Source organism: Oncorhynchus tshawytscha, unplaced genomic scaffold (assembly GCF_018296145.1).
Source record: "Oncorhynchus tshawytscha isolate Ot180627B unplaced genomic scaffold, Otsh_v2.0 Un_scaffold_1341_pilon_pilon, whole genome shotgun sequence".
NCBI lineage: Eukaryota > Metazoa > Chordata > Actinopteri > Salmoniformes > Salmonidae > Oncorhynchus > Oncorhynchus tshawytscha.
The window spans coordinates 502795-525113 of NW_024609828.1; the positions used below are offsets into that span (position 1 = coordinate 502795).

Here is a 22319-nt window from a genome sequence, read left to right on the forward strand (position 1 = left end):
CTTCCATCTCTCTCCCTGCTGTTTCTCATCTCTCTTCCCTTTTCTCTCCCCCTGCTGTTTCCCCTTCCATCTCTCTTCCCTCTCTCTCTCTCCCCCTGCTGTTTCCCTTTCATCTCTCTTCCCTCTCTCTCTGGACTCCCCCTGCTGTTTCCCCTTCCATCTCTCTTCCCTCTCTCTCTCTCCCCCTGCTGTTTCCCCTTCCATCTCTCTTCCCTCTCTCTCCCCCTGCTGTTTCCCCTTCCATCTCTCTTCTCTGTTTCCCTCTCTCTCTCTCCCCCTGCTGTTTCCCCTTCCATCTCTCTTCCCTCTCTCTCTCTCTCCCCCTGCTGTTTCCCCTTCCATCTCTCTTCCCTCTCTCTCTCTCCCCCTGCTGTTTCCCCTTCCTGTCTTCCTCTCTCTCCCCCTGCTGTTTCCCCTTCCATCTCTTCCCCCCTGCTGTTTCCCCTTCCATCTCTCTTCCATCTCTCTTCCTCTCTTTCCCCCTGCTGTTTCCCCTTCCATCCTCTTCCATCTCTCTCCCCCTGCTGTTTCCCCTCTGTTTCCCTCTCTCTCCCCCTGCTGTTTCCCCCCCTCCCTCTCTCTCTCCCCCTGCTGTTTCCCCTTCCATCTCTCTCTCTCTCCCCCTGCTGTTTCCCCTTCCATCTCTCTTCCCTCTCTCTCTCCCCCTGCTGTTTCCCCTTCCATCTCTCTTCCCTCTCTCGCTCCCCCCCCACTCTATTAGTGTTGTCACGATACCAGAGTTTTGACATTGATACCAGGTCCAGTATCACGATGCTCAATACCAAAACGATACCACAGCTAAAGAAGAAGGAAGCCTCTATCAGCCAGAGTCACAGAATGGCTCTTGATCCAGACAGATAAACTCAGCTCCTGCTCTGTTCAATTGTTGGGCATCTTTAGAGTTCAATATCGCTGCATTTGAATAGTTTTACATCAACATCAGAGAAAGCATTAATTCATTAATTATACATTCAATTTGACTTTGGTTTTACCAATCAACATAACAACATAATAGTAATCATTTATTTTAGTGGTAAATCTCTATTGATAAACAAAGTAAATCAAGATGTAGCCTCGCCCTTTCCACCATACAGGGGAATGGATATTTAATAGTACTGTTTGCATGCATTGAGTTATCAAGCTTGTTTTGGCTCATTACATGGGGCTACAAATACAATAACAAACGCTCTGCTTCCTTTCCATCTGGGACTTGTTTTATTGTACTGATCAACAACATTTGCATACAAGTAGTTTATTTTCTAAAAGTGAGCGCTGTCTCTTTAACCAGTAATGATGTCATTCAGATGACACCCTGCTATAAACAAGGTGCTGAGGCAATAGACCATCTTTGGCTGATGGACAGACGTGACAGAGAGACCTATTAAGTGAATGAATAACGTTTTTGATGGCAATTGGCTTTGAAATCAGCATATTTTACATATGGACATTGTTTTGCAATCAGTAATTAATAATTTCAACCTTTCTACATGCCGTGTCATATTATTCAAGTGTGTTAACTTCTGTACAGCATGAGTGTGGAGCTAACATGATGCAGCCCAGACTCCCAGTACAGTATGAGTGTGGAGCTAACATGATGTAGCCCAGACTCCCAGTACAGCATGAGTGTGGAGCTAACATGATGTAGCCCAGACTCCCAGTACAGCATGAGTGTGGAGCTAACATGATGACTCCCAGTACCCAGACATGATGCAGCCCCCAGTATGAGTGTGGAGCTAACATGATGCAGCCCAGACTCCCAGTACAGTATGAGTGTGCCCAGACTCCCAGCAGTATGAGTGTGGAGCTAACATGATGTAGCCCAGACTCCCAGTACAGCATGAGTGTGGAGCTAACATGATGTAGCCCAGACTCCCAGTACAGCATGAGTGTGGAGCTAACATGATGTAGCCCAGACTCCCAGTACAGCATGAGTGTGGAGCTAACATGATGTAGCCCAGACTCCCAGTACACAGTATGAGTGTGGAGCTAACATGATGTAGCCCAGACTCCCAGTACAGCATGAGTGTGGAGCTAACATGATGTAGCCCAGACTCCCAGTACAGTATGAGTGTGGAGCTAACATGATGTAGCCCAGACTCCCAGTACAGTATGAGTGTGGAGCTAACATGATGTAGCCCAGACTCCCCAGCTAACATGATGTAGCCCAGACTGAGTATGAGTGTGAGCTAACATGATGTAGCCCAGACTCCCAGTACAGTATGAGTGTGGAGCTAACATGATGTAGCCCAGACTCCCAGTACAGTATGAGTGTGGAGCTAACATGATGTAGCCCAGACTCCCAGTACAGCATGAGTGTGTAGCTAACATGATGTAGCCCAGACTCCCAGTACAGTATGAGTGTGGAGCTAACATGATGTAGCCCAGACTCCCAGTACAGCATGAGTGTGGAGCTAACATGTGTAGCCCAGACTCCCAGCTACACATGATGAGCTAACATGATGTAGCCCAGACTCCCAGTACAGCATGAGTGTGGAGCTAACATGATGTAGCCCAGACTCCCAGTACAGTATGAGTGTGGAGCTAACATGATGTAGCCCAGACTCCCAGTACAGCATGAGTGTGGAGCTAACATGATGTAGCCCAGACTCCCAGTACAGCATGAGTGTGGAGCTAACATGATGTAGCCCAGACTCCCAGTACAGCATGAGTGTGGAGCTAACATGATGTAGCCCAGACTCCCAGTACAGCATGATGCTAACATGATGTAGCCCAGACTCCCAGTACAGCATGAGTGTGGAGCTAACATGATGTAGCCCAGACTCCCAGTACAGCATGAGTGTGGAGCTAACATGATGTAGCCCAGACTCCCAGTACAGCATGAGTGTGGAGCTAACATGATGTAGCCCAGACTCCCAGTACAGCATGAGTGTGGAGCTAACATGATGTAGCCCAGACTCCCAGTACAGTATGAGTGTGGAGCTAACATGATGTGGCCCAGACTCCCAGTACAGCATGATGGAGCTAACATGATGTAGAGTGTGGAGCTAACATGATGTAGCCCAGACTCCCAGTACAGTATGAGTGTGGAGCTAACATGATGTAGCCCAGACTCCCAGTACAGTATGAGTGTGGAGCTAACATGATGTAGCCCAGACTCCCAGTACAGTATGAGTGTGGAGCTAACATGATGTAGCCCAGACTCCCAGTACAGTATGAGTGTGTAGCTAACATGATGTAGCCCAGACTCCCAGTACAGCATGAGTGTGGAGCTAACATGATGTAGCCCAGACTCCCAGTACAGTATGAGTGTGGAGCTAACATGATGTAGCCCAGACTCCCAGTACAGTATGAGTGTGGAGCTAACATGATGTAGCCCAGACTCCCAGTACAGCATGAGTGTGGAGCTAACATGATGTAGCCCAGACTCACAGTACAGTATGAGTGTGTAGCTAACATGATGTAGCCCAGACTCCCAGTACCTTATGAGTGTGTGGAGCTAACATGATGTAGCCCAGACTCCCAGTACAGTATGAGTGTGGAGCTAACATGATGTAGCCCAGACTCCCAGTACAGTATGAGTGTGGAGCTAACATGATGTAGCCCAGACTCCCAGTACAGTATGAGTGTGGAGCTAACATGATGTAGCCCAGACTCCCAGTACATTATGAGTGTGGAGCTAACATGATGTAGCCCAGACTCCCAGTACAGTATGAGTGTGGAGCTAACATGATGTAGCCCAGACTCCCAGTACAGTATGAGTGTGGAGCTAACATGATGTAGCCCAGACTCCCAGTACAGTATGAGTGTGGAGCTAACATGATGTAGCCCAGACTCCCAGTACAGTATGAGTGTGGAGCTAACATGATGTAGCCCAGACTCCCAGTACAGTATGAGTGTGGAGCTAACATGATGTAGCCCAGACTCCCAGTACAGTATGAGTGTGGAGCTAACATGATGTAGCCCAGACTCCCAGTACAGCATGAGTGTGGAGCTAACATGATGTAACCCAGACTCCCAGTACATTATGAGTGTGGAGCTAACAGCGATCGATAAGCTGCTCTGACAGCTGATGCTTAAAGTTAGTGAGGGTGATATGTCTCCAAATTCAGCGATTTTTGCAATTCGTTCCAGTCACTGGCAGCAGAGAACTGGAAGGAAAGGCGGCCAAAGAGGTGTTGGCTTTTGGGATGACCAGTGAAATATACCTGCTGGAGTTCGTGCTACGGGTGAGTGTTGTTATGATGACCAGTGAGCTGAGATAAGGTGGATATTTACCTAGCAACGACTTATAGATGTCCTGGAGCCAGTGGGTCTGGCGACGAATATGTAGCGAGGGCCAGCCGACGAGAGCATACAGGTCGCAGTGGTTGGTGGTATATGGGGCTTTGGTGACAAAACGGAAAGAGACAGATATAACAGAGGAGGAGACAGGCTTGCCTACCTCTCTCCCTCCCACTCTCTCTCCATCTCCTTCCCTACCTACCTCCTTCTGTCCCTCCCTCCCTCTCCATCAATCCCCCTCTCTCTCCATCTCCCAACCCTACCTACCTCCTTCTCTCCCCCCCGCTCCACCCCCTCTCTCAATCTCCTTCCCTCCCTCCCTCTCTCCTTCCCTCTCCCTCCATCTCCTTCCCTATCTACCTATATCTCACACTTTCCTCCCCCCATCTCGATCTCCCTCTATCTCTCCCCCCTTCATCTTCTCTCCCCCATCTCTCTCTAGTGTGTGTGCAAATGAAAACAGGCTTCCACAAGTACACCTACTGGCAGGTTGTAGTGTAAACCAGCTGAGTGAACCGTAGTGATCTGTCAATTATGTCATCTCTATTCAGATGATGTCCAGACACATGTTAGTGGAGACAGGTATCAAGGAGAGGAGGGAGAGGGAGGGAGGGAGAGAGGAGGAGAGAAGGGTGTGGGAGAGATGGGGGCTGAGGAGAGGGGGAGAGACAGAGAGAGAGAGGGATAGCAGTCTTTCCCACTATTAGTATCACTGTCACATTACCACAGCGTGTTTGTATGTAATGACAGTCGTGTAGCCTTCACATTATTAATGCTAGCTAGACAGACGCACAGCGCACCCAAAGGTTGGAAACAGAAGCATTGGAAGGTTCAAGTGATTTGACATTTGAGTTCCAGAACAGCAGAGATGCATCATTTGATGAGGGAGCCTCCATTGTGCTCCTCCACTTTCATTGGAAAACCGTTAAATGGCTTGTACAGTGGGAAGCCATTTTGACATATTGTACAATTTGGTTTAGGCTTTGACACAATGTATAGTGAAAAAATGTGTTAAACTTAGTGGTGGACAGTGTGTCATTGTCCAAAGGAATCCTTGTCTTGCCCATAGGGGCAGAACATGATGTAGATATGAGTCAGACTACGGTCCTCAGTGTATGTGCTGATACTCACGTACACACACCTAATGTCACATGTTCATGTAATCACTCACATGTACAGTACACACACGCATGAATGTTTTAGCACACAGATACAGTAGAACTGCTCACACACACATCAAATAATTGTCTGCTGAAGCAGCATAGGCACACATGCTGTATGTACACACTCACTCACCCCCACCCCCAAACACACGCACACACACACACACACACACACACACACACACACACACACATACACACACACTGTACACACACACACACACACACACACACACACACACACACACACACACACACTGTACATGCACACACTGTACACACACACATATACACTGTACACACACACACACACTGTACACACACACACTCTGTACACGTACACACACACACACACACACCGTACAAGCGCACACATACACACAGACACACACAGTGTTATTTGTGCTGAAGCAGCACCCTCCAGGCTGCAGTAGATGTAGGGTTTTCCACTCAGCCCGCTGCCACCGGTAACAGCCAATCACCACAGGGAAAGGCCTCACCACTCTCTGAGTAAGGGCACCTTGCCAGCAAACACACACACATACACACACACTGTCCTGTCTTATTCACGGCAACAGCTCCCATGACAGAGACTCTCCTCTGCAGTCCTGCTGCAGTTCTGTATCATCACTACTACTGACTTTATACCTCCCACAGTCTGTCTCTGTCTCTGTCTCTGTCTCTCTGTCTCTCTCTCTCTCTCTCTCTCTCTCTCTGTCTCTCTCTCTGACTCTGTCTCTCTCTCCCTGTCTCTGTCTCTCCCTCCCTGTCTCTCTCTCTCTCTCTCTCTCTCTCTCTCTCTCTGTTTCTCTGGCTCTATATATCTCTGTCTGTTTCTCTCTCTCTCTCTCTCTCTCTCTGTTTCTCTGGCTCTATATATCTCTGTCTGTTTCTCTCTCTCTCTCTCTCTCTCTCTCTGTTTCTCTGGCTCTATATATCAATTCAATTCAATTCAAGGGGCTTTATTGGCATGGGAAACATGTGTTAACATTGCCAAAGCAAGTGAGGTAGATAATATATAAAGTGAAATAAACAATAAAAATTAACAGTAAACATTACACATACAGAAGTTTCAAAACAATAAAGACATTACAAATGTCATATTATATATACAGTGTTTTAACAATGTACAAATGGTAAAGGACACAAGATAAAATAAATAAGCATAAATATGGGTTGTATTTACAATGGTGTGTGTTCTTCACTGGTTGCCCTTTTCTCGTGGCAACAGGTCACAAATCTTGCTGCTGTGATGGCACACTGTGGAATTTCACCCAGTAGATATGGGAGTTTTTCTAAATTGGATTTGTTTTTCGAATTCTTTGTGGATCTGTGTAATCTGAGGGAAATATGTTTCTCTAATATGGTCATATATCTCTGTCTGTATCTCTGTCTCTCTCTGTCTCTGTTTCTCTCTGTCTCTCTCTCTCTCTGTCTGTCTTTCTCTCTCTCTCTCGCTTTCTCTGTCTCTATTGCTCGCTCTCTCTCTCACTTTCTTTCACACACACACTCACTCAGGCCAATAACACATCAAGTAGTGACTGTTCTCTCTCTGAAAACAACAGGAGATGAAACAACAGAAGTTGTGTTCCAGAGCAACAGCTGGAATAATTGTGTGTGTGTGTGTGTGTGTGTGTGTGTGTGTGTGTGTGTGTGTGTGTGTGTGTGTGTGTGTGTGTGTGTGTGTGTGTGTGTGTGTGTGCAGTTTCATTTCCAACTGTCATTGATCAAACAATTGGTTCGAAGGGAGAAAATAGACAGTTAAGAAAAGGAGCATGAGAGGTTCAACAGAGAGGGAGAAAGCGGGAATGAGATTAAGAGAAAAGGAGGAAGAGAGAATGAGGGGATAGAGAGACAGACAAGAGAGAGAAGGAAAGGAGGGCGATTAGATAAGAGAAATATATAATGATAGTATTGTGCTAGGTGAATGACACGCGCACACACACATACACACGGGTAAACAAACTAACAAGCGAAAACAAACCTCTTTACCTTGTATTCAGTGTAAGTTCCATTGTATATATGCATTAGCCTCGAGCTATGCACCCCATCATCTACCTTTGTGATGAGACAGAAGCCTGCTTTTCACAAGGTTTTTGTCCCAAATCGCACCCTATTCCCTATATCGTGCACTACTTTTCGTAGTGCAGGATATAGGGAATAGGGTTATTCCCTATAGTGCACTACTTCTGGTAGTGTACATTGTAGGCAATAGGGTGCCATTTTAGCTGTTGCCCAGAGAGCTGTTTGATGAATGAGATGTGCGTTTCATTGTTCTCTTTAGAAAGGCAACTCATACAGATGAATACAGGTAGCTGGTTAGAAAGGCCTCTTTGGTTAAAGTGCCTGTAAATCATTCATTATTCTCTCGCTCCTTTCTTCTCGCTCCCTCGCTTTTTCTCTCCGGAGGCTGGACAGATGTGCATAGAGATAAGTGGAGTGGGAGCCGGAGGGATGGAGAGATGGTGGAATGGCTAAGAGGCAATTAACAAGGGGATGAATAATACCAGAAAAAGGGACAACATTGAATCACTCACCACCCAAAGCCTCTTCCCCTCTTTCACCTTTCTCCTCTACCGACCTCCTCTTCCCCTCTTTCACCTTTCTCCTCTACCAACCTCCTCTTCCCCTCTTTCACCTTTCTCCTCTACCGACCTCCTCTTCCCCTCGTTCACCTTTCTCCTCTACCGACCTCCTCTTCCCCTCTTTCACCTTTCTCCTCTACCAACCTCCTCTTCCCCTCGTTCACCTTTCTCCTCTACCGACCTCCTCTTCCCCTCTTTCATTTTTCTCTTTTCCCTCTACCGACCTCGTCTTTCACCTTTCTCCTCTACCTTTCTCCTCTTCCCCTCTTTCACCTTTCTTCTCTACCGACCTCCTCTTCCCCTCTTTCACCGTTATCTTTCTCTTCTACCGACCTCCTCTTCCCCTCTTTCACCTTTCTCCTCTACCAACCTCTTCTTCCCCTCTTTCACCTTTCTCATCTACCGACCTCCTTTTCCTCTTCATCATCTCTCTCTTTCGCCACAACCTCCCTCCTCTTCCCTCTCTTCACCCTACGTATCAACACCCTTTCTCTGTTCCCCAAATGTGTCCTTGGTTGTCTCTGTGGGTGTTACTACACCGGGTAATGGCCAAAACTCAGACACCATTGTTACAGAGTCAGAGGACATCTGTCAGAGTTACAGCTATAGAGGACCTGTTTTCACGGGGCCGTAACAAATGACACCCTATTATTGCTCTACTTTTGTATACTATATAGTGAATAGGGTGTCATTTGGGACACGACCACAGAGCTCTTTCTGCTCTGAGTTTAATGGTCTGCTATTTCAGAGATTACAGTGGGCTATAGTGTTCTCTGGCTCCTTAGACCGACACTGATTTGACTAAATCTAAAAAACAGACTTGCTAAAGTTTTACTCTGTCCCTATCATAGTCCCTATGCAGAATATACTAGCATGTTAGCTAACTGGGGCTGAATCCACTCTATCATAGTCCCTATGCAGAATATACTAGCATGTTAGCTAACTGGGGCTGAATCCACTCTATCATAGTCCCTATGCAGAATATACTAGCATGTTAGCTAACTGGAGCTGAATCCACTTGTTCACATCATGTGGAGCTCACAGTGTACTAGACCCAGCATGGTATGGCTCTGTTTATTCTCTAGAGTCTAAGCTTTCCTTCTGGGGTGGTTAATTACCAAAATGACTGATGATTCCAGTAACTTTGGTAAATGACCAGTAATTTTGCAACCCGAGGCAGGGGTTTCTTCTCATATGGCACCCTATTCCCTTTATAGTGCATTGCTTTTGTCCAGGGCCCATATGACTCTGGACAAATATAGCACATTATATATGGGAATTGGGTTCCATTTGCATTTGAGACTTGGAGTACAACAATGTAAAGATTATTTATTGTTTACTTTGAAATATGCTTGAAATGTGTTTCCGCACACAATGGCTGCATTCCTGCAGAAAGATGCTTTCTGTCTTTTCTTTCCCTCCGTTTATTGTTTCTCTATAAAACATTCTCTTTCCTCCTTCATCTGTCGTTTCTCTATAAAACATTCTATTTCCCTCCTTCATCTGTCGTTTCTCTATAAAACATTCTCTTTCCCTCCTTCATCTGTCGTTTCTCTATAAAACATTCTCTTTCCCTCCTTCATCTGTCGTTTCTCTATAAAACATTCTCTTTCCCTCCTTCATCTGTCGTTTCTCTATAAAACATCTGTCGTTTTCTCATTTCCCTCCTTCATCTGTCGTTTCTCTATAAAACATTCTCTTTCCCTCCTTCATCTGTCGTTTCTCTATAAAACATTCTCTTTCCCTCTTCATATAAAACATTCTCTTTCCCTCCTTCATCTGTCGTTTCTCTGTAAAACATTCTCTTTCCCTCCTTCATCTGTCGTTTCTCTATAAAACATTCTCTTTCCCTCCTTCATCTGTCGTTTCTCTGTAAAACATTCTCTTTCCCTCCTTCATCTGTCGTTTCTCTATAAAACATTCTCTTTCCCTCCTTCATCTGTCGTTTCTCTGTAAAACATTCTCTTTCCCTCCTTCATTCTCTGTAAAACATTCTCTTTCCCTCCTTCATCTGTCGTTTCTCTATAAAACATTCTCTTTCCCTCCTTCATCTGTCGTTTCTCTATAAAACATTCTCTTTCCCTCCTTCATCTGTCGTTTCTCTATAAAACTCTCTTTCCCTCCTTCTTTCGTTCCTCTGTAAAACATTCTCTTTCCCTCCATCTGTAGTTTCTCTATAAAACATTCTCTTTCCCTCCTTCATCTGTCGTTTCTCTATAAAACATTCTCTTTCCCTCCTTCATCTGTAGTTTCTCTATAAAACATTCTCTTTCCCTCCTTCATCTGTAGTTTCTCTATAAAACATTCTATTTCCTTCCTTCATCTGTCGTTTCTCTATAAAACATTCTCTTTCCCTCCTTCATCTGTAGTTTCTCTATAAAACATTCTCTTTCCCTCCTTCATCTGTCGTTTCTCTGTAAAAACTTTCCCTCCTTCATCTGTCGTTTCTCTATAAAACATTCCTCCTTCATCTGTCGTTTCTCTATAAAACATTCTCTTTCCCTCCTTCATCTGTAGTTTCTCTATAAAACATTCTCTTTCCCTCCTTCATCTGTCGTTTCTCTATAAAACATTCTCTTTCCCTCCTTCATCTGTAGTTTCTCTATAAAACATTCTCTTTCCCTCCTTCATCTGTCGTTTCTCTATAAAACATTCTCTTTCCCTCCTTCATCTGTAGTTTCTCTATAAAACATTCTCTTTCCCTCCTTCATCTGTCGTTTCTCTATAAAACATTCTCTTTCCCTCCTTCATCTGTCGTTTCTCTATAAAACATTCTCTTTCCCTCCTTCATCTGTAGTTTCTCTATAAAACATTCTCTTTTCTCATAAAACATTCTCTTTCCCTCCTTCATCTGTCGTTTCTCTATAAAACATTCTCTTTCCCTCCTTCATCTGTCGTTTCTCTGTAAAACATTCTCTTTCCCTCCCTCTGTCTGTTTCTCTATAAAACATTCTCTTTCTCCTTCATCTTCTCTATAAAACATTTCTTTCTTTCATCCTCCTTCATCTGTCGTTTCTCTATAAAACATTCTCTTTTCATCTGTCGTTTCTCTGTAAAACATTCTCTTTCCCTCCTTCATCTGTCGTTTCTCTATAAAACATTCTCTTTCCCTCCTTCATCTGTCGTTTCTCTATAAAACATTCTCTTTCCCTCCTTCATCTGTCGTTTCTCTATAAAACATTCTCTTTCCCTCCTTCATCTAAAACATTCTCTTTCCCTCCTTCATCGTTTCTCTGTAAAACATTCTCTTTCCCTCCTTCATCTGTCGTTTCTCTATAAAAAATCTGTCGTTTCTCTGTAAAACATTCTCTTTCCCTCCTTCATCTGTCGTTTCTCTATAAAACATTCTCTTTCCCTTTCATCTGTAAAACATTCTCTTTCCCTCCTTCATCTGTCGTTTTCCTTCATCTGTAAAACATTCTCTTTCCCTCCTTCATCTGTGTAAAAACATTCTCTTTCCCTCCTTCATCTGTCGTTTCTCTATAAAACATTCTCTTTCCCTCCTTCATCTGTCGTTTCTCTATAAAACATTCTCTTTCCCTCCTTCATCTGTCGTTTCTCTATAAAACATTCTCTTTCCCTCCTTCATCTGTCGTTTCTCTATAAAACATTCTCTTTCCCTCCTTCATCTGTCGTTTCTCTATAAAACATTCTCTTTCCCTCCTTCATCTGTCGTTTCTCTATAAAACATTCTCTTTCCCTCCTTCATCTGTCGTTTCTCTATAAAACATTCTCTTTCCCTCCTTCATCTGTAGTTTCTCTGTAAAACATTCTCTTTCCCTCCTTCATCTGTCGTTTCTCTATAAAACATTCTCTTTCCCTCCTTCATCTGTCATTTCTCTGTAAGGGAGGGAGGATCGATAGAGACACTACACAGGGTCAAATAGATAACCACAGGCCTGCTCCATGCTAATAGTCCACTGCTACTGCTCTTAGTACTGATACTAGGGTTGTGACGATACCAGTACTGCAAGATTTTTCCCATGGCAAGAATGAAAACACGAAGCAGAGTCTTTGGTCCTATAAAAACCTACTGTATGTAAAATATTGTGTGCTATAGCCTGGAAAAAAAGTAAATGTGACTCTGGGTGAACACACAATGAAGTTTGTTTCCAACATTAGGGCTGTTTTCCTAAAGAAGTTAAATCTGTTTTGTGTTTTGTTTCCTTGCCACGATACTGACAAGCATCATGATACTGGTATTGGGGTGGCAGCGTAGCCTAGTGGTTAGAGTGTTGGACTAGTAACCAGAAGGTTGCGAGTTCAAACCCGCAAGCTGACAAGGTACAAATCTGTCGTTCTGCACCTGAACAGGCAGTTAACCCACTGTTCCCAGGCCGTCATTGAAAATAAGAATGTGTTCTTAACTGACTTGCCTGGTTAAATAAAGTTTTTTTTTTTTTTAATAATATATAAATAATAAATAATATTTAAATAATATTTTTTAAATAATAAATAATAATATATTTTTTTTAAATAATAAAAAAAAAAATTGTCCCAACCCTACTAAGTACACCACTGGTTACCAGTGATAGTTGGATGACAACCCTGTCTTCTGTTGAACACACACAAGTATTTGATACGCTGCCGATTTTGGAGGTTTTCCAACTTACAAAGCATGTAGAGGTCTGCAATTTTTATCATAGGTACACTTCAACTGTGAGAGACGGAATCTAAAACAAAAATCCGGAAAATCACATTGTATGATTTTTAAGTAATTCATTTGCATTTTATTGCATTTTATTGCATTTGATGCTTCCAAATTGGCTCCCTACATAGAGCTCTCCTATGGGCACTGGTCAAAAGTAGTGCACTATATAGGGAATAGGGTGCCATTTTGAATGAAGCCATTGACTATAACAGCTGACAATGTGGTTGCCAGTCTTTGCAATTGACGTGTAGGCAGCCTACATCTGAATGAGATCTTGCGTACATTTTGAGCTTTATGAAAAATTGTATTCGACAGAATATAAGTCTGTGTTAGAGCCTCAGCGGGCTGGGGTACTGTGCTTTGGCGAAGAGCGAGAGAGAGAGATATGGAGAGAGAAATAGATGCATAGAGAGAGAGATATGGACAGAGAAATAGATGCATAGAGAGAGAGATATGGACAGAGAAATAGATACATAGAGAGAGAGATATGGACAGAGAAATAGATGCATAGAGAGAGAGATATGGACAGAGAAATAGATACATAGAGAGAGAGATATGGACAGAGAAATAGATACATAGAGAGAGAGATATGGACAGAGAAATAGATGCATAGAGAGAGAGATATGGACAGAGAAATAGATACAAGAGAGAGATATGGACAGAGAAATAGATACATAGAGAGAGAGATATGAGAAATAGACAGAGAAATAGATACATAGAGAGAGAGATATGGACAGAGAAAAGATGCATAGATGCAGAGAAATAGATACATAGAGAGAGATATGGACAGAGAAATAGATGCATAGAGAGAGAGATATGGACAGAGAAATAGATACATAAAGAGAGAGATATGGACAGAGAAATAGATACATAGAGAGAGAGAAATAGATACATAGAGAGAGAGATATGGACAGAGAAATAGATGCATAGAGAGAGAGATATGGACAGAGAAATAGATGCATAGAGAGAGAGATATGGACAGAGAAATAGATGCATAGAGAGAGAGATATGGACAGAGAAATAGATACATAGAGAGAGAGATATGGACAGAGAAATAGATGCATAAAGAGAGAGATATGGACAGAGAAATAGATACATAGAGAGAGAGAAATAGATACATAGAGAGAGAGATATGGACAGAGAAATAGATACATAAAGAGAGAGATATGGACAGAGAAATAGATACATAGAGAGAGCGATATGGACAGAGAAATAGATACATAGAGAGAGAGAAATAGATACATAGAGAGAGAGAAATAGATACATAGAGAGAGAGAAATAGATACATAGAGAGAGAGAAATAGATGCATAGAGAGAGAGACAGAGATATGGACAGAGAAATAGATACATAAAGAGAGAGATATGGACAGAGAAATAGATACATAGAGAGAGAGATATGGACAGAGAAATAGATACATAGAGAGAGAGATATGGACAGAGAAATAGATGCATAGAGAGAGAGATATGGACAGAGAAATAGATACATAGAGAGAGAGATATGGACAGAGAAATAGATACATAGAGAGAGAGATATGGACAGAGAAATAGATACATAGAGAGAGAGATATGGACAGAGAAATAGATACATAGAGAGAGAGATATGGACAGAGAAATAGATACATAAAGAGAGAGATATGGACAGAGAAATAGATACATAGAGAGAGAGAAATAGATACATAGAGAGAGAGATATGGACAGAGAAATAGATACATAGAGAGAGAGATATGGACAGAGAAATAGATACATAGAGAGAGAGATATGGACAGAGAAATAGATACATAGAGAGAGAGATATGGACAGAGAAATAGATACATAGAGAGAGAGCGAGGTGAAGTGAGAGAGATTATTATTGTTATTCTAATTCATATTGTTGCTGTTAATGGTAATACCATTTCCACTACTACTATTACTGTTATTATTGATACCTTATTGCAGTTGGTCCCACCATTGTTGTTATAAGTGTATTTTGACAACATAAGTCATTTAACTTGCCATGTTAATAAAGTCTACTGAATTTAATTTAGTTGAGAGATATGGAGATGGAGAGAGAAAAATAGATGCAGAGAGAGAGAACATCATTTAATTTAACGTCTGTACTTCAGCCTTCAGTTTGAGAAATCACCTCCGCGAGAGGCCCTGTAAACAGAGGCAGCACTAAACATCACATATCAGATCATAGAATTCCATTAAAAGTGTCACCTCGCCCTAATGCGCAGTTGCGTCAGGGAGCCCATTGTGATGAATGGCACTGCACTCCTGTGCGTCAAAGGGGTCTCAGTGTAATTAACGGGATTAGGAGTCCCACGGTGGAGCTGCACCACCAAGTCTACTGTAATAATAAGGTATACTGCATTAGTGTAATTAACGGGATTAGGAGTCCCACGGTGGAGCTGCACCACCAAGCCTACTGTAATAATAAGGTATACTGAATTAGGGTAATTAACGGGATTAGGAGTCCCACGGTGGAGCTGCACCACCAAGCCTACTGTAATAATAAGGTATACTGCATTAGGGTAATTAACGGGATTAGGAGTCCCACGGTGGAGCTGCACCACCAAGCCTACTGTAATAATAAGGTATACTGCATTAGTGTAATTAACGGGATTAGGAGTCCCACGGTGGAGCTGCACCACCAAGCCTACTGTAATAATAAGGTATACTGAATTAGGGTAATTAACGGGATTAGGAGTCCCACGGTGGAGCTGCACCACCAAGCCTACTGTAATAATAAGGTATACTGCATTAGGGTAATTAACGGGATTAGGAGTCCCACGGTGGAGCTGCACCACCAAGCCTACTGTAATAATAAGGTATACTGCATTAGTGTAATTAACGGGATTAGGAGTCCCACGGTGGAGCTGCACCACCAAGCCTACTGTAATAATAAAGTATACTGAATTAGGGTAATTAACGGGATTAGGAGTCCCACGGTGGAGCTGCACCACCAAGCCTACTGTAATAATAAGGTATACTGAATTAGGGTACCATTGTGACAGAAACCTAATGTGGTGTGACAGCAAAAAGGTTGTTATTGTGACCAGAATATATAGCATATTCCCCCATTTGCTTTAGTGAACCAGCCATTACCACAGTCTGAAAGTTCCAAAATGATTGGATTGTTGGGCATAATATAAGTATTTGTAGTTTAACTTGCACTCACACCCCCACATGTTGTTTCTTCCTGCCACTGGTTCTGCTGATAGTGCTATTTCTAAGAATGGTCTTCTTTTTCCCTAATCCTCCACACCTTACTCTTCGACGTCTTGGAGGTACATCATCAAAAGAGGTGTCAGCCACAAGTCAGAGCCCCGTGGCCTGTTTCTGTTCCCCCTCCTAGATTAGTCTAGGTCTCTCTGAAACTCTATAGGAAGCTACACTCTGAGCCACTGATTGAGTCCCAAATGGCACCCTAGTCCCTATATAGTACTCTAGTTTTGACCGGAGCCCTATGGGTCCTGGTCTAAAGTAGTACACTATGTAGGGATTTGGGATACAGGCACTGAGCCCCTGTGTCCCTGAGAGGACTACCAGGGTCATATATGTTAGTCACAGTTCAGTATTGATTTCCTGGACTACGAATGGGAATGCCAGCAGTCGGAAAACTGCGCTCCCAAAGCTGTCGAGATCCCCCCCTCCTGCTCTCCCTACTCATGTTTTCCACCGAGTTGGAAATTGTTACCGTATGACACCATCCCTGTCGCTCACAGCAACATGGTCGTTACGCCCTCACGGTCCATGCCGGTGTGCGATGAGTGAAGGATTGTAAGTGTTGACTAGACTGGAGGCCCTGGGATATGGTATCACCTAGCGTGGACAACTGTTGCTATTGTTCTGTTGTTTAGAGCCAGCTCGGGGGTGGGACTGATATGGACGTTTCTGTTGTTATGGTGTGGGTGACTCTTTTAAACCATGTGTTTGGTTGTTATGGAGATGGTTACCAGGTGTGAATATGCCATGGTTGTTGTAACTCTGGTATTTATGATCTTGGGATAGCACCTGATCTGGGCTTATATGTTTAATGATGGTCATGAAGTTATTGTTCTGATGCCTAACATTAAATGGGAGATTTACTACTGGTTTTATTTTACCATCGTTCTTCAACAAACTTAGATTTTCACTCAATAAAATTCCTATTTATACTCAACTAATCTTAACTTATTAATGATCTTTAAATGGCCTCATGCTAAAGCTGTCGTCTTGCTCTAAATATTCCTGCAAACAATGAACGTTCCTACAATGTTTGGAAACATTCCAATTTGTTGTACAGCTAACATTAGAATGGTGGATCTAAAACCACGTCTGTCTGTCTCTGTCTGTCTCTGTCTGTCTGTCTGTCTGTCTGTCTGTCTGTCTGTCTGTCTGTCTGTCTGTCTGTCTGTCTGTCTGTCTGTCTGTCTGTCTGTCTGTCTGTCTGTCTGTCTGTCTGTCTGTCTGTCTGTCTGTCTGTCTGTCTGTCTGTCTGTCTGTCTGTCTGTCTGTCTGTCTGTCTGTCTGTCTGTCTGTCTGTCTTCCAGTACAGGATTGGCCAGCTGTATATGATCAGTAAGCACAGCCATGAGCAGAGTGAGCGTGGAGAAGGAGTGGAGGTGGTGCAGAACGAACCCTACGAGGACCCCACACATGGACAGGGACAGTTCACAGAAAAACGGGTCTACCTCAACAAGTAAGTGTGTACTTACCAACTGTGTTGGAAAAAGTACTCAATTGACATACTTGAGTGAAAATAAAGGTTTTCCCGAGTGGCGCAGCGGTCTAAAGCACTGCACTGCGGTGCTTGAGGCGCCACTACAGATCCAGGCTGTGTCACAGCTGGCCAAGACCGGGAGACCCATGAGGCGGCGCACTATTAGCCCAGCGTCGCCCGGGTTAGGGGAGGGTTTGGCCTGCCGGGATATCCTTGTCCCATCGCGCTCTAGCGACTCCTGTGGCGGGCTGGGCAAATGCACGTTTACACGGTCATCAGTTGTACCTCCTACACATTGGCTTCCGGGTTAAGCGAGCGGTTTGTCAAGAAGCAGTGCGGCTTGGTAGGGTTTTGTTTCGGAGGAATCATGGCTCTCAACATTCGCCTCTTCTGAGTCGGTACGATAGTTGCAGCGATGGGACAAGACTGTAACTACCAATAGGATATCACGAAATTGTGGAGAAAAAAGGGTAAAAAGTACACAAAAAATATATGTAAAGTTACTTTAATAGAAAACGACTTAAACGACTGAAGTAAAAGTGAAAGTTTCCCAGTAAAATACTAGTTGAGTAAAAGTATAAAAGTATCTGGATTTATGTGTACAGTGGTGGGGAAAGTACTCAATTATCACACTTCAGTAAAAGTAAAAAATTTAATTAAATGCTATACATCAAATTCCTCATATTAAGCAAACCAGACGTCACAAAGCCATGGTCCTGCCAGATTGAATAATGCCCACAGAAGACACAGTAAACGCAAAAGTCACATACTGTATACTCCGAAGGATCCTGTCAAATGATTTAAGCACAAGGTGTTGTGTAGTTTATTCCCATTAGTAAGCTACAGCAGGACTAATCTCCTGGCACTAGCGGAGAGCGTCTGACATATCCTTGGGGAGTGCCATATTCACTGTCTTCATTGGGTGAGTCAGTGCCACTGGAAAGTTTAGGACAATACTCCTCCAGGCTAGATGGATGTCATATTGTACAATGTGTGTCCCCTTCTCGTAGGCCTAGATTAGATGGTTGCATTCAAGACAAGGTCATTTTCATTGATCTCAGTTTGTCAGTGTCAGTAGAGTATCCTAGGCCTACCCTGTCATGGTTGTGGTATCATATTAATGATTCTGATAATGAATGTCATAGAATTGCCTGAAATGTGTTTATAAAAGGCCCCATCCCCCCCGAATGTTCCTTGAAAATGTTCCTCTAGTTGGGGCTGAATTGCTACACTAAACATGAAACTCACACGCCTCCTATGATGTTGTGTATTTCATTATGATTGTTTACTGTCTGAGTTGGACAGTCTGCCTGTTTTGTCAGCAGTGTTGCTGTAAGAGGTTGTAACGTGTGTAGCTGCTGGCTACAGATGTAGGATCTTAGTAGAAATGCAGTAAATGTAAAACTGGTGGTGTATTGGAGGTTTAAAAAGGCTTCTGAAGTTTGTAGTTTACACATTGACATTTCAGACTTGATTTTCCTTTACAAAATATGTATCTATCCCCACAAAAATGTATATTGTAATCATATTCCACATAACAATTCACATTTCCTGTTGCTGCAGAATTATTTTCATGCTGTAGCAAACATGCTCAAGTTAAGATCTTACATCTGTACTTGGCAGTAGGCCTAAAAAGGGCTTGTTGGACAAGGACATTTTGTGGTGTTTCTTGGTCACATTTATCATGTGTTAAATGATGCAATGTGATTGTAAAAATGTTCAGTTATTTTTGCTGTATTTTTACTCAGGCCCAGTCACTTTTACTCAGGCCCAGTCACTTTTACTCAGGCCCAGTCACTTTTACTCAGGCCCAGTCACTTTTACTCAGGCCCAGTCACTTTTACCCAGGCCCAGTCACTTTTACCCAGGCCCAGTCACTTTTACCCAGGCCCAGTCACTTTTACTCAGGCCCAGTCACTTTTTCAGGCCCAGTCACTTTTACTCAGGCCCAGTCACTTTTACTCAGGCCCAGTCACTTTTACCCAGGCCCAGTCACTTTTACCCAGGCCCAGTCATTTTTACTCAGGCCCAGTCACTTTTTTCTCAGGCCCAGCCATTTTTACTCAGGCCCAGTCACTTTTTCTCAGGCCCAGCCATTTTTACTCAGGCCCAGTCACTTTTACTCAGGCCCAGCCATTTTATAATCTAAATCAAATCAAATCAAACTTTATTGGTCACATACACCTGTTTAGTAGATGTTATTGCGAGTGTAGCTAAATGCTCGTGCTTCTAGTTCCGACAGTGCAGGAATATCTAACAAGTAATCTAACAATTCCACAACAACTACCTAATACACACAAATCTAAAGGGATGGAATAAGAATATGTACATATAAATATATGGATGAGTGATGACAGAGCGGCATAGGCCAGATGCAATAGATGGTATAAAATACAGTATATACATATGAGATGAGTAATGTAAGATATGTAAACATTATTAAAGTTACTTGTGATCCATTTATTAAAGTGGCCCATGATTTTGCGAGTCTGTATGTAGGCAGCAGCCTCTCTGTGTTAGTGATGGCTGTTTAACGGTCTGATGGACTTGAGATGGAAGCAGTTTTTCAGTCTCTCGGTCCCAGCTTTGATGCACCTGTACTGACCTCGCCTTCTGGATGCTAGCGGGATGAACAGGCACTGGCTCGGGTGGTTGTTGCCCTCTTTTTGGCCTTCCTGTGACATTGGGTGCTGTAGGTGTCCTGGAGGGCAGGTAGTTTGCCCCCGGTGATGCATTGTGCAGACCACACCACCTTCTGGAGAGCCTTACGGTTGTGGGCGGTGCATTTGCCGTACTAGGCGGTGCTACAGCCCAACAGGATGCTCTCAATTGTGCATCTGTAAAAGTTTGTGAGGGTTTTAGGTTACAAGCCAAATTTCTTTAGCCTCCTGGGGTTGAAGAGGCGCTGTTGCACATTCTTCACCACACTGACTATGTGGGTGGACCATTTCAGTTTGTCCGTGATGTGTATGCCGAGGAACTTAAATAGTATTGTGATATCCTCATATCATTATGGGTCACTTAATAGAATAGAATGTAACATAATAGAATAGAAAATAATAGAACATTATGGAATGGAATAGTATAGAATGGAATAGAATAGATCAGAATAGAATGGAATAAAACATACTGTACACAGTATGGGCTGCCGTATGGACATGGAGGTTCCATAAAACACTCATAAGAGGACATAAAGATTTTAAGACATTATAGGTCTCACAGGTTCTAGCCATAGAAGAGCAATCTATTTTATTGCATGTGTCATTTCAATCCCATTTTCTCTGTTAGTCCATCTCCACACTCTGTTGAACATGATTACTGTGTGAAATTGAATATTTGATTCTCCATTATGTAGATTTAGATCACAATTGAATTTGCTGTTAAACGCACTGGTGAGTCTGAAATACACGTTCTGCTTCACTAATGCCCTTTCTGTGAGTTGGCCCTGGATTTGACCCAATCAGTCACACACTTCCACACACAGAGACACATGATAACATACACACTGCATGCACAAGCAAGCCCGCCTGCTCTTTCATACTCAAACATGCATACTGTATACCTCTGTCTCTCTTTCTCTGTCTTTGTCTCTCCCTCACTCCTTCTCCCTATTTCTTTCTTTTTAAAGCGTTTTGTTCTTTCTCTTTATCTCAAACACACACATCTTTCTCTTTCTCTTGTAGTAATACTGACAGATCAGAGTCAATCAACTGAGTCACTGACTCATCATCAGAGATGTGACCAGGGACACAGTTTAGCAGAGTGGGTTCATTCCAGTTTGGAAAATGGTCAAGATGCGGTCGCCAATGGAAACAGCCTCCCACATCCAAATTTAGCCAAATCCTCCACCAGCCAGGCAACCATCACAACCCAAGGGGTTCTTCATGCACTAAGTGGACAGCGTTGTCGGACAGTCACAGAAAGTCCCGGCCCTGCAGTGTGCTGCTCTGGGAAATCCATCAGGTCTAACTGTGTTCCAGACTGTTTCATTCTGATCACAGCAGACCTGCCTGCCTGGCGGAAGGAACTGCTCTCTATTGATTCCATGGGTCTGGTCCCTATGGAGCGTTATCTAGCTCCCATTCACTGACTTCATTAGATGTCTGGGACACGAGGAGACACTCTGATTGGTTTCCAGGGGGTCAGATAGGTACAAACCGTGTCAGCGATGGGCGACATCTTAAATGGCACCCTAATCCCTTTATAATGCAATATTACTTTTGACAATAGGGAATATAGTGACATTTTGGAAGCAGGTCATGATTATGGGTGGTACCAGTAATGTATGGTATCTATGAGTGGTACCAGTAATGTATGGTATCTATGGGTGGTACCAGTAATGTATGGTATCTATGGGTTGTACCAGTAATGTATGGTATCTATGGGTTGTACCAGTAATGTATGGTATCTATGGGTGGTACCAGTAATGTATGGTATCTATGGGTGGTACCAGTAATGTATGGTATCTATGGGTGGTACCAGTAATGTATGGTATCTATGGGTGGTACCAGTAATGTATGGTATCTATGGGTGGTACCAGTAATGTATGGTATCTATGGGTGGTACCAGTAATGTATGGTATCTATGGGTGGTACCAGTAATGTATGGTATCTATGGGCTGTACCAGTAATGTATGGTATCTATGGGTGGTACCAGTAATGTATGGTATCTATGGGTTGTACCAGTAATGTATGGTATCTATGGGTTGTACCAGTAATGTATGGTATCTATGGGTGGTACCAGTAATGTATGGTATCTATGGGTGGTACCAGTAATGTATGGTATCTATGGGTGGTACCAGTAATGTATGGTATCTATGGGTGGTACAGGGTCCCAGTTCACAGGTTACAGATGCCCACTTCTGAAACTCAAGTTTTTAAACGTAATTTCAAAACCTTAGTTCTAATTTAGCACATTATGTTACCAGTCACTTCCCTGTAGAGATTTGAGTGACGGTTTTAGATTTTAAAATGCCAGGCGAGGCAGAAAGAGAA

General features: G+C 43.1%; 1 protein-coding gene across 1 annotated transcript in view; it reads left to right on the forward strand.

Annotated features, from left to right (window-relative positions):
* pitpnc1a (phosphatidylinositol transfer protein cytoplasmic 1a) overlaps window positions 1–22319 on the forward strand; it is a 106209-nt gene that overhangs the window by 63136 nt on the left and 20754 nt on the right. The window contains exon 2 of the mRNA XM_042319204.1: window positions 17156–17304. Within this exon, the coding sequence (XP_042175138.1) occupies window positions 17156–17304 (149 nt within the window). The remainder of the gene's footprint in view (window positions 1–17155; window positions 17305–22319) is intronic.